This window comes from Camelina sativa, chromosome 9 (assembly GCF_000633955.1).
Source record: "Camelina sativa cultivar DH55 chromosome 9, Cs, whole genome shotgun sequence".
In the NCBI taxonomy this organism is placed as follows: Eukaryota; Viridiplantae; Streptophyta; class Magnoliopsida; order Brassicales; family Brassicaceae; genus Camelina; species Camelina sativa.
Genome location: NC_025693.1, coordinates 19,119,463 through 19,137,618, shown reverse-complemented (window position 1 = coordinate 19,137,618; position 18,156 = coordinate 19,119,463). Strand labels below are relative to the sequence as shown.

At 33.7% G+C, this 18,156-nt stretch overlaps 4 protein-coding genes across 4 annotated transcripts in view; 2 read left to right on the top strand and 2 right to left on the bottom strand.

The window, feature by feature from the left end:
- LOC104711371 (bidirectional sugar transporter SWEET11) overlaps positions 1-1,036 on the top strand; it is a 2,691-nt gene extending 1,655 nt beyond the window's left edge. Inside the window, exon 6 of the mRNA XM_010428070.2 lies at positions 455-1,036. Within this exon, the coding sequence (XP_010426372.1) occupies positions 455-751 (297 nt within the window). The 3' untranslated portion in view covers positions 752-1,036. The remainder of the gene's footprint in view (positions 1-454) is intronic.
- On the bottom strand, positions 1,822-3,893 carry LOC104711370 (glutamate-1-semialdehyde 2,1-aminomutase 2, chloroplastic). Its single transcript, XM_010428069.2, has 4 exons — positions 3,627-3,893; positions 3,230-3,403; positions 2,505-3,149; positions 1,822-2,415 (listed from the first exon to the last, which is right to left on the bottom strand). The coding sequence occupies exons 1-4, from the start codon at positions 3,804-3,806 to the stop codon at positions 1,993-1,995; spliced, it is 1,422 nt and encodes a 473-aa protein (XP_010426371.1). The 5' UTR covers positions 3,807-3,893; the 3' UTR covers positions 1,822-1,992.
- LOC104711369 (ATP-dependent 6-phosphofructokinase 2-like) lies at positions 6,764-8,530 on the top strand. Its single transcript, XM_010428068.2, has 2 exons — positions 6,764-7,438; positions 7,527-8,530. Exons 1-2 carry the CDS (start codon positions 6,929-6,931, stop codon positions 8,349-8,351), a joined length of 1,335 nt encoding a protein of 444 aa, XP_010426370.1. The 5' UTR covers positions 6,764-6,928; the 3' UTR covers positions 8,352-8,530.
- LOC104711368 (protein DEK) lies at positions 8,744-12,243 on the bottom strand. Its single transcript, XM_010428067.2, has 11 exons — positions 11,671-12,243; positions 11,538-11,571; positions 11,339-11,418; positions 11,139-11,198; positions 10,926-11,039; positions 10,764-10,844; positions 10,601-10,669; positions 9,573-9,975; positions 9,388-9,485; positions 9,267-9,297; positions 8,744-9,152 (listed from the first exon to the last, which is right to left on the bottom strand). The coding sequence occupies exons 1-11, from the start codon at positions 11,992-11,994 to the stop codon at positions 9,052-9,054; spliced, it is 1,395 nt and encodes a 464-aa protein (XP_010426369.1). The 5' UTR covers positions 11,995-12,243; the 3' UTR covers positions 8,744-9,051.

The window sequence follows — 18,156 nt, the reverse complement described above, 5'->3', positions numbered from 1 at the left end:
ATAATGTATATTACATGAAGTGGGTGCTTTTGTTTCTAATGAACCTGAGACGTTGAGGTTCTAATCATAGATTCATAGATAAAAAGAGATATGGATTGGCAAAGATAAACAACTAAAGAAAGCAAAACTCTTTTGTTTGGTACTTTCCTTTACGATTAAAATTATAAAACAATTTATAAAGAGACTCGCTTTATGTTCCACAGAAACATTAAAAGATTTTGCTTTTGCAAAAGAAACTTATTAGATATTAAGTTCTTTTTATCTTTATTTGTTACACAGAAATTATATTTTGTACGTAACTTCTATCGATGCCGCACAAGTTTGCTATAAACTTTTACTTTATTTAATTTTTTTTTAACGTACTTTATTCATAAGCTAGAAAGCATGGAAAGTGAGAATATTAAATAAATGTATCATGTTATTTGCCAATTAATTATGTTTTTTTTTTCTGCAGTTCCCGAACGTGATTGGTTTTGGTCTCGGTGCACTCCAAATGATACTCTACATTGTCTACAAATACTGTAAAACGTCGCCGCATCTAGGAGAGAAAGAAGTAGAAGCTGCTAAGTTACCTGCAGAGGTGACCCTCGACATGCTGAAGCTAGGCACGATATCATCACCTGAGCCAGCACCTCTCGTTCGTCAAGCCAACAAGTGTACATGCGGCAATGATCGAAGGGCTGAGATGATTGAAGATGGACGTCAGACCCCTATAAACGGCAAGCAACCCTCTTCCGCAGCAGCTACATGAATAATAAAAATACGTTAACCATGCATGCAATGTTGACTTTACCCCTGCCCTCGACTTGATATACCAACCACCATGTGTACCCGTTACGCTGTCGTATTTTCTGAGTTTATCAAGTGTGCGAAGTAGAGAAATTAGGTTTCCGGATGATTTATATGCATTTTCGGATGTTGTATTTATGCTTTTCCGGAATTGAATTCTCTACTTCTTTTAAAAATTTCATGTAATTATCTATTGGGGATATGTATATTTCCTATTTTCTCATTTAACGAAAACTATTTAAAATAATCCTTATGATTCTGCTGTATTTTAAATATAGTTAATATATAGTTTTGCTGTTTATTTCAACGGTATCATATCAATAACACGAAAAATAATACTAGATTTACGTACTTGAGAATTAACGGAGTGTTTCTCTTTTGATATAACAAAAAAATCAGAAAATCAGAAAATTTATAAATGTTTAAATACGGGAAAAGATTGGTATATATCAATCTATATGGAGTATACATTTTCTTTTAATAATTAAATAGAAGCATGATGAAAGCTCATAATCAATTTTTAGCTGTTAACCACTCATCAACTCTATCCTGAGCTATTTATTGTTGTCACAAAACATGATCAAGAGGAAACTTGTTAAACTATATAACCTAAAAACCGTATAACTTGCTTTCCAAAACATCTTGACAGCTTTCATCACTATGATTCCTCTTCATTCTTTGTGAACAACCAAAATCAGCTCAGTTGGTTTGGATCAGGTTACAACTAGAAAATATCCATCAAACAGCAGCTAGAAGCAAATATGTGAAGAAAGAAAAATGCAACTAAAACTACGAAAACTTAACTTTGAGAAGGAAACAACATCGGGTATATCTCATTGTTGACAAATCATTGTTGAAATAGATAACCAAAGATATATGAAATATGTTTCTTCAATGACAGTGAAAGTCAGTGAAATATATTTTTAAAACATATCCATCAAGTATTTGAGGCCACAGTTTCGATGCTCTCAAGTCTGAACCTAAGTTTCTCTACATCAAAAATTTTCAAAGTATGTCCTGTAAAGGCTGTAATGTTGATTAACTCTGGCTTATTACTCGGTTTAAAAAATTGCATAGTGGGTTCCGGTTTTCCATCTATCTACCAATTATTATCATAAGCTCACTCACTACACAAGAAGTCTCATGTTCAAATGAGAACACGCCAAAAAACATTCATGGTTCTCTGGAAGCTTCCAGAGGATTCTAGATTTGACTTAAAACCTTCTCGGCTGCTGCGATAGTGAATTGGATGTCTTCTGAAGTGTGAGCCAAGCTGGTAAAACCGGCTTCGAATTGAGAAGGTGCCAAGTAGACCCCTTCTTCCAACATTCCTCTGAAAAACTTTCCAAACTTCTCTGTATCACTCATCTTGGCATCCGAGAAATCATAGACGGGACCTTCAGTAAAGAAGAAACCGAACATCCCGCTTATGTAACCACCACACATCGCATGTCCGGTTTTCTTGCCGGCTTCTAGTATCCCATTTGTAAGCTCTTTCGTGATCTTGTCCAAGTATTCATATGTCCCAGGCTGACTTAACCGCTTCAGCGTGTGAATACCAGCAGTCATAGCCAACGGGTTACCACTTAGCGTACCAGCTTGATACATCGGTCCTGCTGGTGCAACCTGCAAAAAGACATGAATGATCAAAACTCAGTTCTCTTGCAGCAAACTCAAAGATTGGTCGTTTCAATTTCTAACAGCTGAAGCCTTACCATTTCCATAATGTCTCGCCTTCCACCGTATGCTCCAACGGGAAGACCACCACCGATGATTTTCCCAAGAGTTGTTAAGTCAGGTGTGATACCAAAGTATTCTTGAGCTCCACCATAGGCTAAACGAAAACCAGTCATGACTTCATCGAAAATAAGAAGAGCACCATTTTCTTTACTAATCTGGCGTAGACCATTGATGAACTCTGGTTTAGGTGTAATAAACCCTGAGTTACCAACAACAGGTTCAAGAATAATGGCACCAATCTCGCCTTTGTTTGCCTCAAAGAGCTTCTCAACAGCAGCAATATCATTATAAGGAGCTGTAAGAGTATCTGAAGTAGCAGATTTTGGAACACCAGGGGAGTCAGGTAGACCCAAAGTAGCTACACCACTACCTGCTTTAACAAGGAAAGAGTTCGCATGACCATGATAACAACCTTCAAACTTGATGAACTTCTCTTTCCCAGTGAAGGCACGAGCGAGACGTAGCACGCCCATACATGCTTCAGTACCCGAATTAACAAACCGAACCATTTCAATACTTGGAACAGCTGAAATCACCATCTCCGCAAGAACATTCTCCAAGAGACAAGGAGCACCAAAGCTTGTTCCTTTCTTCATTGTCTCAGCTAAAGCTGCAAGAACCTGCATTATACACAAAGCTATATCAAATGCCTTAATCACCAGCCATCTTGAAATCGTCAAAACTAGGAAAAAAAAAACACCTTATCATCGGCATGACCAATTATAGCTGGTCCCCAAGAACCAACATAGTCAACGTACTCATTCCCATCAATGTCTCGTAGTCGTGAACCCTTTGCAGAATCCATCACAACTGGTTGCCCTCCCACTGATTTGAAGGCACGTACAGGTGAATTCACACCTCCAGGCATTAAGTTCTAACACAATAGAATCAACCAGTTTCAGTAATCAGGACACAATGAAACCAATAAAAAACATAAACTTTATCTCAGATTGTGATTCAATCTCATGTATTCATGTCTTGTTCGGAATTTCCCTTGAAGGGTCATAAAGATAATCAATTTAACCAAAAATATGATCTAATTCCCCAAAATCAAAGCAACACATGTATGGAATCCATGGAAATTGAAAAGGCCTAACCTTGGCAGCATTGAAAGCTTCCTCAGATTTCTGAAGAGTGAAGTTCTTCGTCTTCTCTTCTACCGAAACGGACATCTTAACGCAGCGACGGTTGGACGACGAAGAAGAAGGTCTCTTAGAGAACTTTGGGGAACAAGAAAACCCAAGAGCAATCCCTGATCCTGTAAGCGTTACTGCCATTGTTGCTCTATTATCTCTAAGTCTCTCTGTTCCTCCTCTCTCTCACTTTAGTGTGTGTAGTCAACAAGAGATAAGGCGGAGATGATCTTAAGATTTTAGATGGAGCCGACTCGGTGGTTTAAATTTAGACCCGATCCGGTTCAACTTGACCCAAAATTTGTAACTCAAGTCAATTTTGTTTGTTTGACTCTTTTTTTCTAAAACAATTGATTACAGAAGAAAAAGACCCCTAATTAAGGTCTTGATTGGAAGAGCATATGATATGAAGAAGCTTTTTTTATTTTATCATCCAATCAACATTTATTAAGAGAGCATATAAGGGAGCATTTAGAAGCTGCAGATGCTCTCATATGCTCTCTTTCTATATGCTTTCATTTGAAACATTTCCCAAGCATTTAACTCTAAAATATTAATATATATTAAAATAATTTTAATTTATTTTGTAAAAATTAAAAATCATGATTTCATAAAATATAAAATTATTTGTTATAAGGTAATATATATATCAGAAACTACTTAATGTTATTATTTAAAATAATATCATAATTTATTTAATACATTAAAATATTAATGTAGATATAACGTTTATAATATATATCATTGTTTTATTATAGTTTAATATGTTATGTTATATATATTTTAAAAATTTATTGAAATTAAAAATGTAAATATAGATATAAAGTTTTATAAAAAATTTATAATATATATTAATTATTTAGTAATTAATGTGTTACACTATAAATATATATAATTGAAAATTATTAAATTACACATTTATATATATAACAATTTATAGTATTTATTAAATATAAAATTTATTAAAATATTATAAAGCAATGAGTGATAATTAATTTTCTTAATGAAACACATTTAAATTATATTTATTTAATTAATATTATATATTAAATATAAATATCATATATGATACTCACTGCTATAACAATCAACTAAATATGTTATATTAATCAGAACATACAGCTTATGCAGCTTAATGCTTATGTTGCATAATGCTAATGCTCTAGTATATGTTGTTCCAATCAAGCCCTAAGTTAATACTTTGTAAATTCATTTTGGTTTCCTAAGTTACATCATCAATGTTTTGAGTTTAGTCATTTATGTGAATACTAACACCAATATATAACTCTAGAGTCTAGACCATGTTATTTTCTTTGCAATTTATTTCCTGGATTTTATGATTTAGAAAACTGAAAAAAACCCCTAAAAATATGACCTTAAATGGGCATGTAAGATGTGCCTTGTTAAAAAATCTTACTAGAATTTTTTTTTAGAAACGCCATGATTAAGAGAAAAAGAATGTAACACGCTTTTATTCTGATTTATCATAAATACGTTACTTAAAATCTCTGAGATCACGTGATACAACATGGTGAGAAAACTTTTTGAAATTAGTTGTTAGATTCTTTTTTGTAAAAACGTCATGATTAAGAGAAAAAGAGAGAGAACACGCTTTTACTTGAACTCATCATATATATGTTACTTAAAATATTTGAGATCACGTGATACAACATAATGAAAAAACTTTTTAAGATTAGTTGTTAGAAACGTTTTGTTAACTATAGGTTAATTGGATACAAAGCATATTGCGTGTTCTTTGTTGTTTCGTTATAAATTATGGAGCATATTGTTGCTAACTACATCTTTTATTTGCATCGTCGTCTTGTTAAGTTCCTACTTTAAAATACATTAGGTACTAACCCGCGGGAAAACCGCGGACTGAACTTGAGAATTTGTAATAATTTATTTTGTTATTATGTTATTTATTAATTTTAAAAATCTAAGCTGTTAAAAGGAGCTGATATAGATTTTCTTGGATTAGATTTTTGTTAAAAATTTTAATCCGTACTGGTAAAAAATGTTGATAAAATTTATAGTTGTAGATTTTATTCGATTTAGATTTTTAAAATCTTAGCTATTAATTTTTAATAATATTTTTTTTAATTACGAATTAGTTTAGATTTGAATAGATTTTATTTACTTTTGTAGATTTAATTTAATTTGACCTGTCAACAATTTTTTTAGTTTATTAATAATTAATAAAAATTAAATTAATTAACTTAAGTTTTTTTAATGGTAAATGAATGTAATTTTTTACACATTTCAAGATTAGTTTCATATTTGTACTTCCCAATTAATATAGTAGGATACAAATTAAAATCACAACTCTAAACAAGATTGTTGGTTAATAAATGAATATATTTTGGGACAAATAGAAGACGATATGAGATCAAAGATCTTGAAGTTGTAGTTAGCAGCAATATTTACCAGATAGTAATTCTTTGGTTGGAACTTGGAACAGTGGCCCTAATTTTGCAGGTAATAATTAACTTAATTGGATACATTGTAGCTTTTGACCAAAAAAAAAAAAAAAAGATACATTTGCTAATGCTACTTGTATTATGTGATAGGTAGCAGCACTCTTTTAATATTTTCAAATATGAAATATGTTTTGTTACATATATATTTTGTGTAATTTATGTCATATAATTAAGAAGAAATGATTACTTTCAACTGGAAGTGATCAACGTATGTTGAGGTTTTAGTAAACATATTTTCATAGCAAAAAGATGCAAAACAAACCTATCCCTTTTGGTTGTGTGCTAGTTCTGTGATTAAAAGGCTTTGATACTCTTCTTTACCTCTCTTCTTCTTTCTTTTAATATCTTTTTAGGTTTATTGGCTTTACATTGATCATCCTTCTAATTACTTTAGTGAGTCATCGTATCCCTTCCCTTTTAAAATATCAACCAAGATAGAGATGCTCTAGAGCTCTTTATCAGTATATATATCTTTTCAACTTGTCGGTCAGTAAGAGATGTAAATATTATATGAGGATTCGATTGATCAAAGAACACGTACGTTGTTCTACAAAATATCCCACTCATACAATACAATATAAATAAATAAAGAGATTAATAAAAAGTTAGAAACTTAAACCAACAGAGAGCTACTACACTATACGATTGTTTATTATTAATAATCAGGCTACGTGTCGAGGCCTATGCGGCTGCGCTTGCCAGTTGCCACGTCTCCGCCGTGTGACCACCTCTTTCCATAAGTAAAGCCAATGTTACCATCTTCTCTTCTCTCGGCATCACCGAAGAATGGCGACAGAAACGGCAACTAGTATCAAGAAGCTCCCATCTCTCTCCGGCCTCCATCACCGCCGTAATCCACTAGATGAAAACCCCTTCTTCCACCCCTCCGATGGCTTCTACATCAACCCTTCTGACGTCATCCTCTCCCAGGTCGCCTACGACCTCTCCGACCAGTCCCAACCACGCTTTGCCTACCACAGAGCTGGACCTCGCCAAAAGATCATGTACGAGCCATCGGCTGTGAAAGCAGCGATCGTTACTTGCGGAGGGCTGTGCCCGGGGATGAACACAGTCATAAGAGAGCTTGTGGTTGGTCTATGGGAGCTGTACGATGTCAAAGAGATTTATGGCATACCAGCTGGTTACAGAGGCTTTTATTCCATGGAAGCCGTCAAGTTAAATCCCAAGATCGTTCATGATTGGCACAAGAAAGGTGGCACTGTCCTCGCCACTTCTCGAGGTGGCTTTAATCTCAATAAGATCGTAGATGCCATCCAACTCAACGGTTACAACCAGGTCTTGTTCTGTTACAAGTGTGTTCTGTTTTGTTCTGTCTTAGGCAAAGTTGAGTTTGAACCAAATCCTCCGTTTTTGTCCTCATTAGGTGTATATAATAGGAGGAGACGGCACAATGCGTGGGGCTGTGGAGATCTTCAAGGAAGTAAGCAGGAGGAAACTGGAGGTGGGAATCACAGGTATTCCGAAAACCGTGGACAATGATGTGGGAATCATTGATAGATCGTTCGGGTTTCAAACGGCTGTAGAGATGGCTCAGCAGGCTATATCGGCTGCTCACGTGGAGGCCGAGAGCGCGGTCAATGGCATTGGACTAGTGAAGCTCATGGGGAGAAGTACTGGCCACATTGCTCTCCACGCCACACTTAGCAGTCGTGATGTGGATTGTTGTTTGATCCCAGAGATGGACTTCTACCTTGAAGGCAAAGGAGGTCTGTTTGAGTTTCTTGAAAAGAGACTAAAAGAACGTGGCCATGCTGTTCTTGTTGTGGCTGAAGGTGCAGGGCAAGATATGATACCAAGAAATGAATCGCAGAAACAAGAGAGGGATGAATCTGGCAACTTAGTTTTCTTGGATGTGGGAGCCTGGTTTAAGTCAGTGCTCAAGGAATGGTGGGAGAGAGAGCATCCAGACGAGCTGTTCACCGTCAAGTATATCGATCCGACTTACATGATAAGAGCTGTACCTGCAAATGCTACGGATAACTTGTATTGTACACTCTTGGCTCACTCGGCTATCCATGGAGTCATGGCTGGTTACACAGGGTTCGTTTCTGGTCCGATCAATGGTAACTATGCTTATATCCCCTTAGAGGAAGTGGCACAGGCTAAGAATGAAGTGAACACGAATGACCACAAGTGGGCATGGGTGCGTTCAGTCACAACTCAGCCTGATTTCGAAACAAAATTTTAAGGGGCATTCACCGTGAGACCCTTGAGAGGATTAGAATGAGAGAGTGAAGCGAAAATCTTGTCAGCAAGTAATAATCTCATCATGTATTTGACTTAGTTTGCGTGATCCAAGTTATCTATATGTATGTCTTTTACAACAAGGGAACAATGCTTAAATTCGAGGAAAAACTTTTAAACAAAGATGGGAATGGGATCCTGAAACTCTCTCTCTCTATTATTAATCCTAATAAGCATATTACTAGGTATTATTTCATGGCTTGCTTGTTGCAGAATCGTTTTCTTTAAGCATATAAAAGAGAGTGGTTGAGCAGGAGCTTGAGCTCTGTACTGTATTCCAAAATCATAGAAATGTAAACTACTAGACATAAAGTCCCCCCAAAAAAAGAAGAAAGATTGGAAGTCCTTACAAATACATCTCAAATTAACTCAAAAGTATCCAATCATACAATCATTATAGTTAAATAGAAAGTTAGAAACTTAACAGCTACACAAGTGGGGCGTACCTGGTACTACATGAGCCTAACAGATTACACAATACACGAACAGCACAAACAAATCCCATTCTGTAAATCACTACTATGATTCACAGATGAAGGTTAAGTTAAACCGTCTTCTTGGTTATGTTTTATCTTATTTTCATATAGGATTTGCAGAAAGAAAGACAAAACTAGTCCTTTCTTTCTTTGTCTTCTTTAGCTTTCTCACCTTTCATCATCAGCACTACTCATTTCGTTAATGGCATCTGTAACGATATCCTTCACCTCCGCTTTTCTATGCATAAGATCAACTCCAAAATGGCTCCCTAATATTCACACAACCAGCAAAAATAATGTTTCAATCAAACAGTTTCCTGCAAATTTTGACGAAGACAACAATTACGGATTGAGTAAAAGGGAAAAGCTTTACAGAAACATACCAAGCTTCCGCAGAATATCAGATAGAGTTGCCTGTTTGAAAACAAAATTCAGAATGTCCTGAGTTCAAGATTTTGGTAAACGGTTTACAATCTGTTAAATCTCAATCTATAGAAGTCTCACCGTATTGAAGTCTACTTCCTTCAGGATTTTGGCCACCACTACATGCACTTCTTTTCTTGTGGGTTCTTTTTTACCTTTCTCAGGGGTTTTTCCTGCACCTGAACAAACAATGAAATAGAAAATCGATACACCTTCAAAATTTGATATATAAAGCTTTTAATATCGAACTGAGAAATCATTCAAACCTTGATCTTTGGATCCCTTTGCCTGTGGTTTACTTGTCTGTCTCTTGCCTTTCTCTTTAGAGGAATCGTGTTTATCAACCTCTTGCTTCTTGCTTGATGATGCAGTTGATTTATCGACTTGTTTGGAGGACTTTCGACCAGATTTTGCAGAACCTTTAAGAGACTTCTCCTCCTCAGCTGCTGGTTTCTCCTTCTTAGTCCTTTTTGACAAGCTTTTCTTATCGGTTGACTTTTTCTTCTCCTTGGCTTTATCTTTCTCGTCTTCAGTTTCAGTATCTTCATTTTTGTTGTTTTCTTCTCCATGAGGGTCATCTTCAGAACCAACATCAGCCTCACCATTTCCTTCTTCCGTCTCAGATGGCTTATCTTGCTTCTTTCCAGAACTTTTCGTCTGCCTTCTCTTCTGTATATATCAAACATAAACAGACACTGATCATTTACGCAACGTCACGCAAAGGCAGACAAAGAGGCTTTCACGAAAATGCTCAACTATTTCCTTCTAGAAATCTACACATTTTCTTCTCACAGAGCCATATCACACAAGGAGCTAAGTGTGGAAAACTAAACAACCAGAAATGAGAATGCAATGAAAAAACGAAAATGGCTTGGAAATAAGACAGTGCCGAGATGCATACATTTCCTGAATAAAAACCATAAAAATTGACCCAGCCTTAGAACCTAGTCTTGGATTTGCTAGTATTCCCAAGTTTTCCCATTATAGTACGACACATTGCTTAATAATTACCGCAAACCAAATAGCAGCCGTATGTACAACTAATAAGTTGTGAAATAAAAGAAAATCAGATTATAATACATAGATGTGCACTATGTAAATTGCAGAACTTCCTAGGTAAAGTTTTGTGTTCAAGAATGGATAAGGTAGCGCAGACAAAGCTACTCAAATCATAAAGACCACATGGTTCATAATAACAAACTAGAAAAGGGGATACTTTTACCAGCCAGGGGAGAGGTAAACAAATCATGTTAATGATTTCAAACTAAAGAAGAGGAAAGATAAAATTACAAACCTTGGCTGGGACATCTGATGATTCCCCAGAAGTCAAGTTACTTACACTCTTCTTGCGCTTTTTAGTTTCCTATATTATATGTATTCAAAGAAAAGAGAAACCCCGTATCAAATCAAACACAATGGAGAACAGTGATTCAGATTCAGGTGCTAGGTTAGAGTACCTTTTCACTATCAGCAAGTACAACATCCCTCGTTACCTTGGGATGTACCAAAAATTCAAGCACTTTTACAGCAAGTTCGTCCTGACAGTATCGGAACAGATGTATGAATATAAAATCAAGCAAGACACAAACAGATAAGACCAAAATTTTGCTATCACTTACTTTTTTCACATTACTTTTGTTATTGGGTATATCAAGCACATCACAGAGATCAATTAACTTTTCTTTGTTAAATTTATCAAGCTTCTCCTTTGTTCTTGCTCTTTGCTTCTCCTCCTGGAAGCACAAATTAAATACCGCTCTCAAAACAAGGCTGGTCATCAACTCATACACGCCCCTGAAACTATATATATATATCTACAACAAAATTGGTACCTCTTGCTCTGACCATACAAAACCCGAAAACTGACCAATGTTTTTCTTCAGCGTCTGTGCCTGCACAGCATTTTTTCACACAAACCCTTGAGTAATCATCAATCAATCAAGCACTCTGGCAAAAGAGAACAAAACATCCGGTATCATATAATAAACAGAGACAGAAGCTTTAATACACACACACATAGTAAATAAGGTACCTTTCCTTTCTTGCCGTAGAGAATGGTGTGAAGTAAGAAGAGATTGTCGTCAGGCTTTCTCTTGGATAGTTTATAAGCAACTGAAAGAAACAGTTCAACACAATCAATCAAACAACATCAATCTCTAAACAGCAGAGTAGAAGTGACTCGAAATCTATATAAGGTAAAAAAACCCAAATCAGGGTGTTAAATTACATACCATTTGGAATCTCCTTAAGCCGTGTTCCACGACCCTAAAAACGAAACTAAAACTAGTCAAATTCTGGAAAATTCTAAACAAGCCCAAGAATCAAAGTTCGAATCTTTATATATATATATATATATATATATACCTGCTCAATAGAGACAGGCTTGTTCCCAGGGGATCGAGAAGGAGGAGGAGTATCATCCATAATGTAACGCTCAGTCCTCTTTCTCTCCCTTGTAGGCCTCTCACTGAGTGGAGTCACCGGAGATTTAACTCTTTCTCCACCATTCGCTTCTTCTACTCTTCCTTTGTCCTTCATGGTTTCCTCTTTCTTCTTCTTCTCGGCGTCTTCACTTACTGGAGCTACTACCTTCTTCTCTGTTGTATCCTTCACGGAATCAGCTTCTTCCTTGGGCGGAGAATCAACTGCTAATTCTGGTGTCTTCAATTTTAGGGTTTCAGTCGCCATGTGGAAGATGAGATTACACTAAACAGCGGTGAAAACGAGAATCGAATTAAAAGAGTACAAAAGAAAGCCAAACCCTAAATTTCTGAGCTTTTTGGGATAGATTCGAAAAACCCAAAATTGGGGATTTAAAAGTTTTGGTGGTAAAAAAGAAAAAATGAAATGAAAATGAAACACAAAGGCGGGGGGCTTTTTCGCGCACCTTATTTCACAAAAGCTCGCGGCTAAGCTAAAAAAAGGCTCTCTCAAGGCTAAACAGAGGATATCAATAAAATGGTTTAAGTGCGTTCACGTTTTGAGGTGCGTTTTCAACGCTGTACACGCACAAATAATTCATATGACATTTTTATCAAAACACATTAAAACTTCTATAAATTAATACTCTTTAAAATAATAATCACTATAAATTAATATATTTTTCCGGTTTTAAGTTGGACCAGTGTAATTTTGGACACAACTCAGATAAAATAATACGATAATAATTTTTTTAAAAATTCTTTATAAAGATATGGTCCCATCAATAATATAAATTAATAGTTATATAAAACTATCAAAATATATGTATATATATACACACTAATTTTTGTTAGAGTTCATTTCTAATATTTTTGCTATGTAAAAAACTTTGAGTATTCACTTTAAAATATGATAATTATTATTTTCATTCTATAAAAAGATTAGTTATATTAATTCAATCTTATTTTTAATATTTTCTTTTGAAAAATTACCAAATTAGGAAAGTCTCTCTATAAATTAATAATTATTAATTTATTGATTTATTAAAACCTCTTTAAATTAATAAATTTTTATGGTCCCAACTTTATTAAGTTATAGAGGTTTTACTGTATTTTGTAATGCTCTTTTAGTAGTAACTGAATATATTTTCTAATTATGTATCATTTATCAATATATTATATTATCAATACAACAAAAATAGGATGTGCAGCTCAACTTTGATATCCAATAATATTATCTCTCCTTCCATGTCACTTTTTTTAGTTAATTTGCTGCATTTAAAAATAAATATCAGCCAAAACAATGATGTTGCTTTATATTTCTTTGGAGACGCACTTTAAATTCGGTAAGAGGTACCGGGTATGGTAAACCACACGACTTCACAGATCGGAATTATCTCTAGAAATAGAAAGATTATGAGAGGTAAGAGTATGAACGCCGTCGGAAAGCTACAATGAGGAGATATAGTTAAAGTATGTGGTGAAAGTAAACACAGGTTTTGGCGTGAGGTGGTTGAAGAGAGACAAAGAGGATGAAATTAGATGTCTCTGGTTCAAGTCTGAGTGCCTGACACATGTGTGAGATGTTACTTTGTGTTTTGGAGACTCCTGTTGGGCTTTAAGTTTGGCTTTCACTTGTTGTTTAGATTATGATAACATTTAGTGGTAACACTAAATTATGTATACAAAACAATAATCATACAACTTGTATACAATAATTATGTCATCTAATGGATAAAAGTAATTTTAGAAAATGAAACACTATGTTAAATATTTTCAGTACAATTCAAATTATAGTTGTGCATCATGAATATCTTTAACGGAAGATGTTTTATTAAGTGCGATAGTCGATGAAGACAAATTAATTATTTGTACAAAGTTATACACATACACTAAAAACATAAGAAAACAAAAATACAATGATTGACTGTACAAGACATTTATTTTATAAAATAATATAAATCGTTCTTTTTACAACATTACATATTATACGTCTATATTTGAGAGATACTGGGTTAGAACCTGGATTTGGTGAAAAGGCAATAGAGGTGAGTACCACTTGCTTCTTCTCATATATATATGTCTTGTTTCAATTTCTTCATAAAATATTCACGAAAAAATTACTCATACAGTTTCGTATAAACTCTCTAATAGAGCTATTAATCCTCTTGCTTCTCTCAAAAGAAGAGTTTGTAATGAACCATGATTCTATACTAAATAACATTAGTTTGTTAAGTGTTAGAGATTGAAAGACCAATATATTGTTTACTTGATTAGTTTTAAACACATCCTACAAAAAAGTACTGCACATACCCTAGGTATTTACTCATTTTTGTTAAGATGAATGTTTTTTTTTTGTTGCATTTTCTGATTTGCATATAATATAGGGTATATTCCAAGTATGGTTACATTTTAACAGTGATTTGTGCTCATTACCTACATAAGGAGGGGCTGTTAAAATTTCTACCTATACATGTTGCTATATTTGGAAATTTAGGATTCATAATAATAGTTCATAGGTTTTATGAGCTGTGATGAGAAAGCTAACACTAATAATGGTGCTCCAATGCATCATAATACAAGAAAAAAAAAAACAAAATTGATTAGTCTATAATTTCATTACAATAATAAAAGAAAAAATAACCAGAAACAAAAAAATAACAAAAACCTAAAAACAAAATATTACCAATGAAAATTGTCATTATTAATGATTACAAACACCATAAAAAAATTATCCTCAAAATAATTAAAATAAAACAATACAAAAAATAATCCCGCAGCGTAGCGCATACACTATCCTAGTTACTATAACATTTTATGTATTTAAATTAATTTATCATAGTTAACAAATAACTATTTTTTGAGTGATGTATAACTCATCAATATTTTTAATAGATATCATACTATTATATATATACTAGATTAGGACCCACCCGTTGTGCAGGTTTAAAGTTTTGTAAATTAAATTAAATTTCACAAAAATATATTAAAATTTGTTGTACCTTATTTATAAGTTTTATGTTTGCTACAATGTATAGATTTATATCCATTTACAAATCTTTTATGTATGTTACCATTAAAAGCATATTTTTTACACCTAAATATACTGTATATTACAAATACATTCTTTACCACCACCTAGAAAATGTCTGTATAAACACATTAAGTCAACTATTATATGTCTCTTTACTTTCACTTTTGTATAGTGTTTTTAATTACTAAAATTATTTGCTCAAAAAACATTTCGAATAAAGAAGTATATTACATAGTATACTAATCAATGATGTATCATCACAATAGTGTATAACCAACCATAGAGAGAACCTCAGCTCCGTCTTCGTCCATATGGAGAGAACATTGCGTCCAACCTCCTCCACCATGAAGAGAACCTTGGCTCCACCTTCCTCCCCCGGGGAGCTAACCTTGCGTCCAACCTCCTCCACATTCCTCCCTTAGGGAGATAACTTTGCGTTCAACCTCCTCCACCATAGAGAGAACCTCGGCTCTGCCCTCCTCAATCCTCATATATAGAGAGAACATGTTCACGTCCTTTAGCTATCTCAAAATGACTTGCTCCAACAACCAATGAAACTAATTTTCTAACGTCACAAAATCTTTTGATAGTAACTAATGTTAAATTTTCAATGTATTCGTGGTTGTGTTTTTGATAGCCTTTGTCTCTAGAATGCTCCGACTGCCACCTTGTTTAGTGAGCATGTCCACATGCCCACCTTTTTAGTGGTCCCCACGTCTACTCCTAGCCTATCCATATCCGACGGCCGGTCTGTTAAATCTGGGAGGCTTTAAATACTTGTTTGCCGACCCTAGAAATCACCATATGATTTTCCCTATGTTTTGTCTTCACTGGCATAGTTCGGACAATCACTTCCCGAAAGGTTACCCATCCTGAAACTACTCCAGCTCAAGCACGCTTAACTCTGGAGTTCTCTCAGGACCCTTGATCGAAAAGATAAATGCACTTTGGTGACATAGGTGGGCAAAACAATTCTTTTAAATCTATCCGCAAACCAGGGTATCACAGTCTCCAAACTCTTATGGATCTATCAACAACAATTTATGTTTTTCCAATATATCTATCTATGTTTGTTGTAAGCTTGTGTTTTATTAGCCTATTTTATCTAACCATTAGGTTGATGAAATTCTACTCCTTATCTCCCTTTGGGATTGAATGAAAGGTAATAATTATGTTTGCACAAAAAAGGTCTATGGCCAACCAATCAAGGTTGAGAGATTAGAAGAAAATTAATTTGACATAAATAAAGAAATAATAGAAAATTATAAGCAAGATAATATATGAATCCCAAATAATTCAAAGGTGAAAAGATAAATAAAATAAAACAATCTAAAAATATTACATTAAATGTAAAAATACAGTATTAGAAAAAGAAGATGCATATATTAATCCATTTTCTTGGGTCAACATATTAATCTTACCTATTCCAAACTGAAAAAGAAAAAAGTATGAGAAAATTTTGGTTTAAAAAATTAAGAAAAATTTACCTTTCCATTAAAAACGTTTTACCAATAGAACAAAGTTGAAAGCAATATTTTTGAATAAATTATTTTGTTAGATGAAAAATAATTGACGATCTATCTATATATAGAAGTGAGTATTTACAAAATTTAGAATTAATAATTAAGTGTATATTTTCCTTAATCCTATTTCTATTTTTCTGTAGAATTAATAACACAAAATTAATAATAAATGTTATAATTTTGAATTTTATGAAATATATGTATATATAATCTCCCTATATTTTTTTTTTAAAAAATTGTAATTTTTGTAATTTTTTGATAATTCTCTTTTTACATTATTAATATTGTTTAAAACAAAATATTTTATTTTTTGTTGTAATCTCAAATCTCTCCTATTAAATATTAACTTTTACATATGCCAAAATCTCATATTGATATAAACTTGACACTTGTCAAATTCTTATTAATGGCTACCTTTCGAAACCCAACTTTATATTTAAAACAAAATATTTTGTTTTTTGTTGTAATCTCAAATCTCTCCTATTAAATATTAATTTTTACACATGTCAAAATCTCAGATTAATATAAACTTGACAATTGTCAAATTTTTATTAACGGCTAACTTTCGAAACCTAACTTTATATAATAAGATATATTAACTAAATTATTTATCCTACATAATAGTTTGAACTTTAAAGTTTTTACTAAGTCGAGATCACAACAAAAAATAACGGAGATAATAATTCACTTTAGGAGGCTTATAAGGATGAAAAGTTACATCGGTATCAAGAAAGCCAAAATATGTGGCTAACTATAGGAGACCATAATTCCAAGTTTTCTCATGCCTAAACAAAGAGAGACGAGGCAAGAATCATATTGTGAGGTTGTATGACAAGAATGAAGGTTCCTGAGCAAAAAAGATTAAAAAATAAAGATATGTTATTATTTATTTTTTTCATCAACGATATGTTATTTTAAGGAACATTTCAAAATTACTAATCCTAATATTATGAGGTTGTATAACTAAATGAAGCTATACCTTCTATGACGAATTAAGTAAATGATACTTTAACGGCAATGGTAATTTAACGGCACAGTTCCGCACTTAGTTATCTATGTAAACAATGTTTTTTCGTATTGGCTTGTTTGAGCCAATCTTGTTCTCTTATTGTTAAAAAAAAAAAAAAAGAGGCTTCATTTATTATGTACCCAGAAAAAAACACCAAGTACGGATGGAATGAAGGAAATGTTCTTCTAAAAGTTCTAACAAACTATCAAGATGGATTTCTTACTTTTGGTTAACTCTTTTTTGTTCAAAATGGTTTTCTTGATGATTGTTTGAACTTGACTAATATTTTGTCTCATTCCTAAAACAAAGAAGTTGTCATGGATGATGAGACCAAATATATATGTAACGTGAGGTACAAAAAATATCTAAGATCCCATGTCAGAGACTCCAAAAATTCGTACCAAGACTGATTTCAAAAACACAATCGAATTATGTCAAGGTAAGATTGATCTCCGATATATTTTTATTGCACATGAGATATTTCATGGTAATAAATTCATCATATAAATAATTTAGTTAACTTACAAGACATTATGGATACTTACGCAGGTGCAGGTTGGGTTTGTTCTACCCCCACTCGGGGTCAGATATGGGAGCTACCAATTTCTGACGCAGTTTATCTCCATTACATGCTGAAGTAGAAGCTTTTATTTGGGCTATGCGGTGCATGATCGGATACGACTACCGGGACGTGGCTTTCTATACGGACTGTTCTGATCTGGTGAAGATGGTGTCTTCTCCTCATGACTGGCCGGCTTTTACAACCTACCTCGAAGATATCAAGATAGACCAAGCGGAGTTCTCCTCCTTCTCTCTATCTTTTGTTCCCCGAAGTTTGAACGTCAAAGCGGATTCTCTGGCTCG

What these genes read in the sequence shown, in the direction of transcription:
- LOC104711370 (XM_010428069.2), bottom strand. Translation starts at nt 3,806, where the DNA reads ATGGCAGTAACGCTTACAGGATCAGGGATTGCTCTTGGGTTTTCTTGT. An exon ending in AAGCTTTCAATGCTGCCAAG is followed by an intron (nt 3,404 to 3,626) that starts GTTAGGCCTTTT and finishes CTATTGTGTTAG; the next exon opens with AACTTAATGCCTGGAGGTGT. An exon ending in GGCGAGACATTATGGAAATG is followed by an intron (nt 2,416 to 2,504) that starts GTAAGGCTTCAG and finishes GTCTTTTTGCAG; the next exon opens with GTTGCACCAGCAGGACCGAT.
- LOC104711369 (XM_010428068.2), top strand. Translation starts at nt 6,929, where the DNA reads ATGGCGACAGAAACGGCAACTAGTATCAAGAAGCTCCCATCTCTCTCC. An exon ending in AACTCAACGGTTACAACCAG is followed by an intron (nt 7,439 to 7,526) that starts GTCTTGTTCTGT and finishes TGTCCTCATTAG; the next exon opens with GTGTATATAATAGGAGGAGA.
- LOC104711368 (XM_010428067.2), bottom strand. Translation starts at nt 11,994, where the DNA reads ATGGCGACTGAAACCCTAAAATTGAAGACACCAGAATTAGCAGTTGAT. An exon ending in ACAAAAGTAATGTGAAAAAA is followed by an intron (nt 10,845 to 10,925) that starts GTAAGTGATAGC and finishes CGATACTGTCAG; the next exon opens with GACGAACTTGCTGTAAAAGT. An exon ending in CATCAGATGTCCCAGCCAAG is followed by an intron (nt 9,976 to 10,600) that starts GTTTGTAATTTT and finishes TGATATATACAG; the next exon opens with AAGAGAAGGCAGACGAAAAG.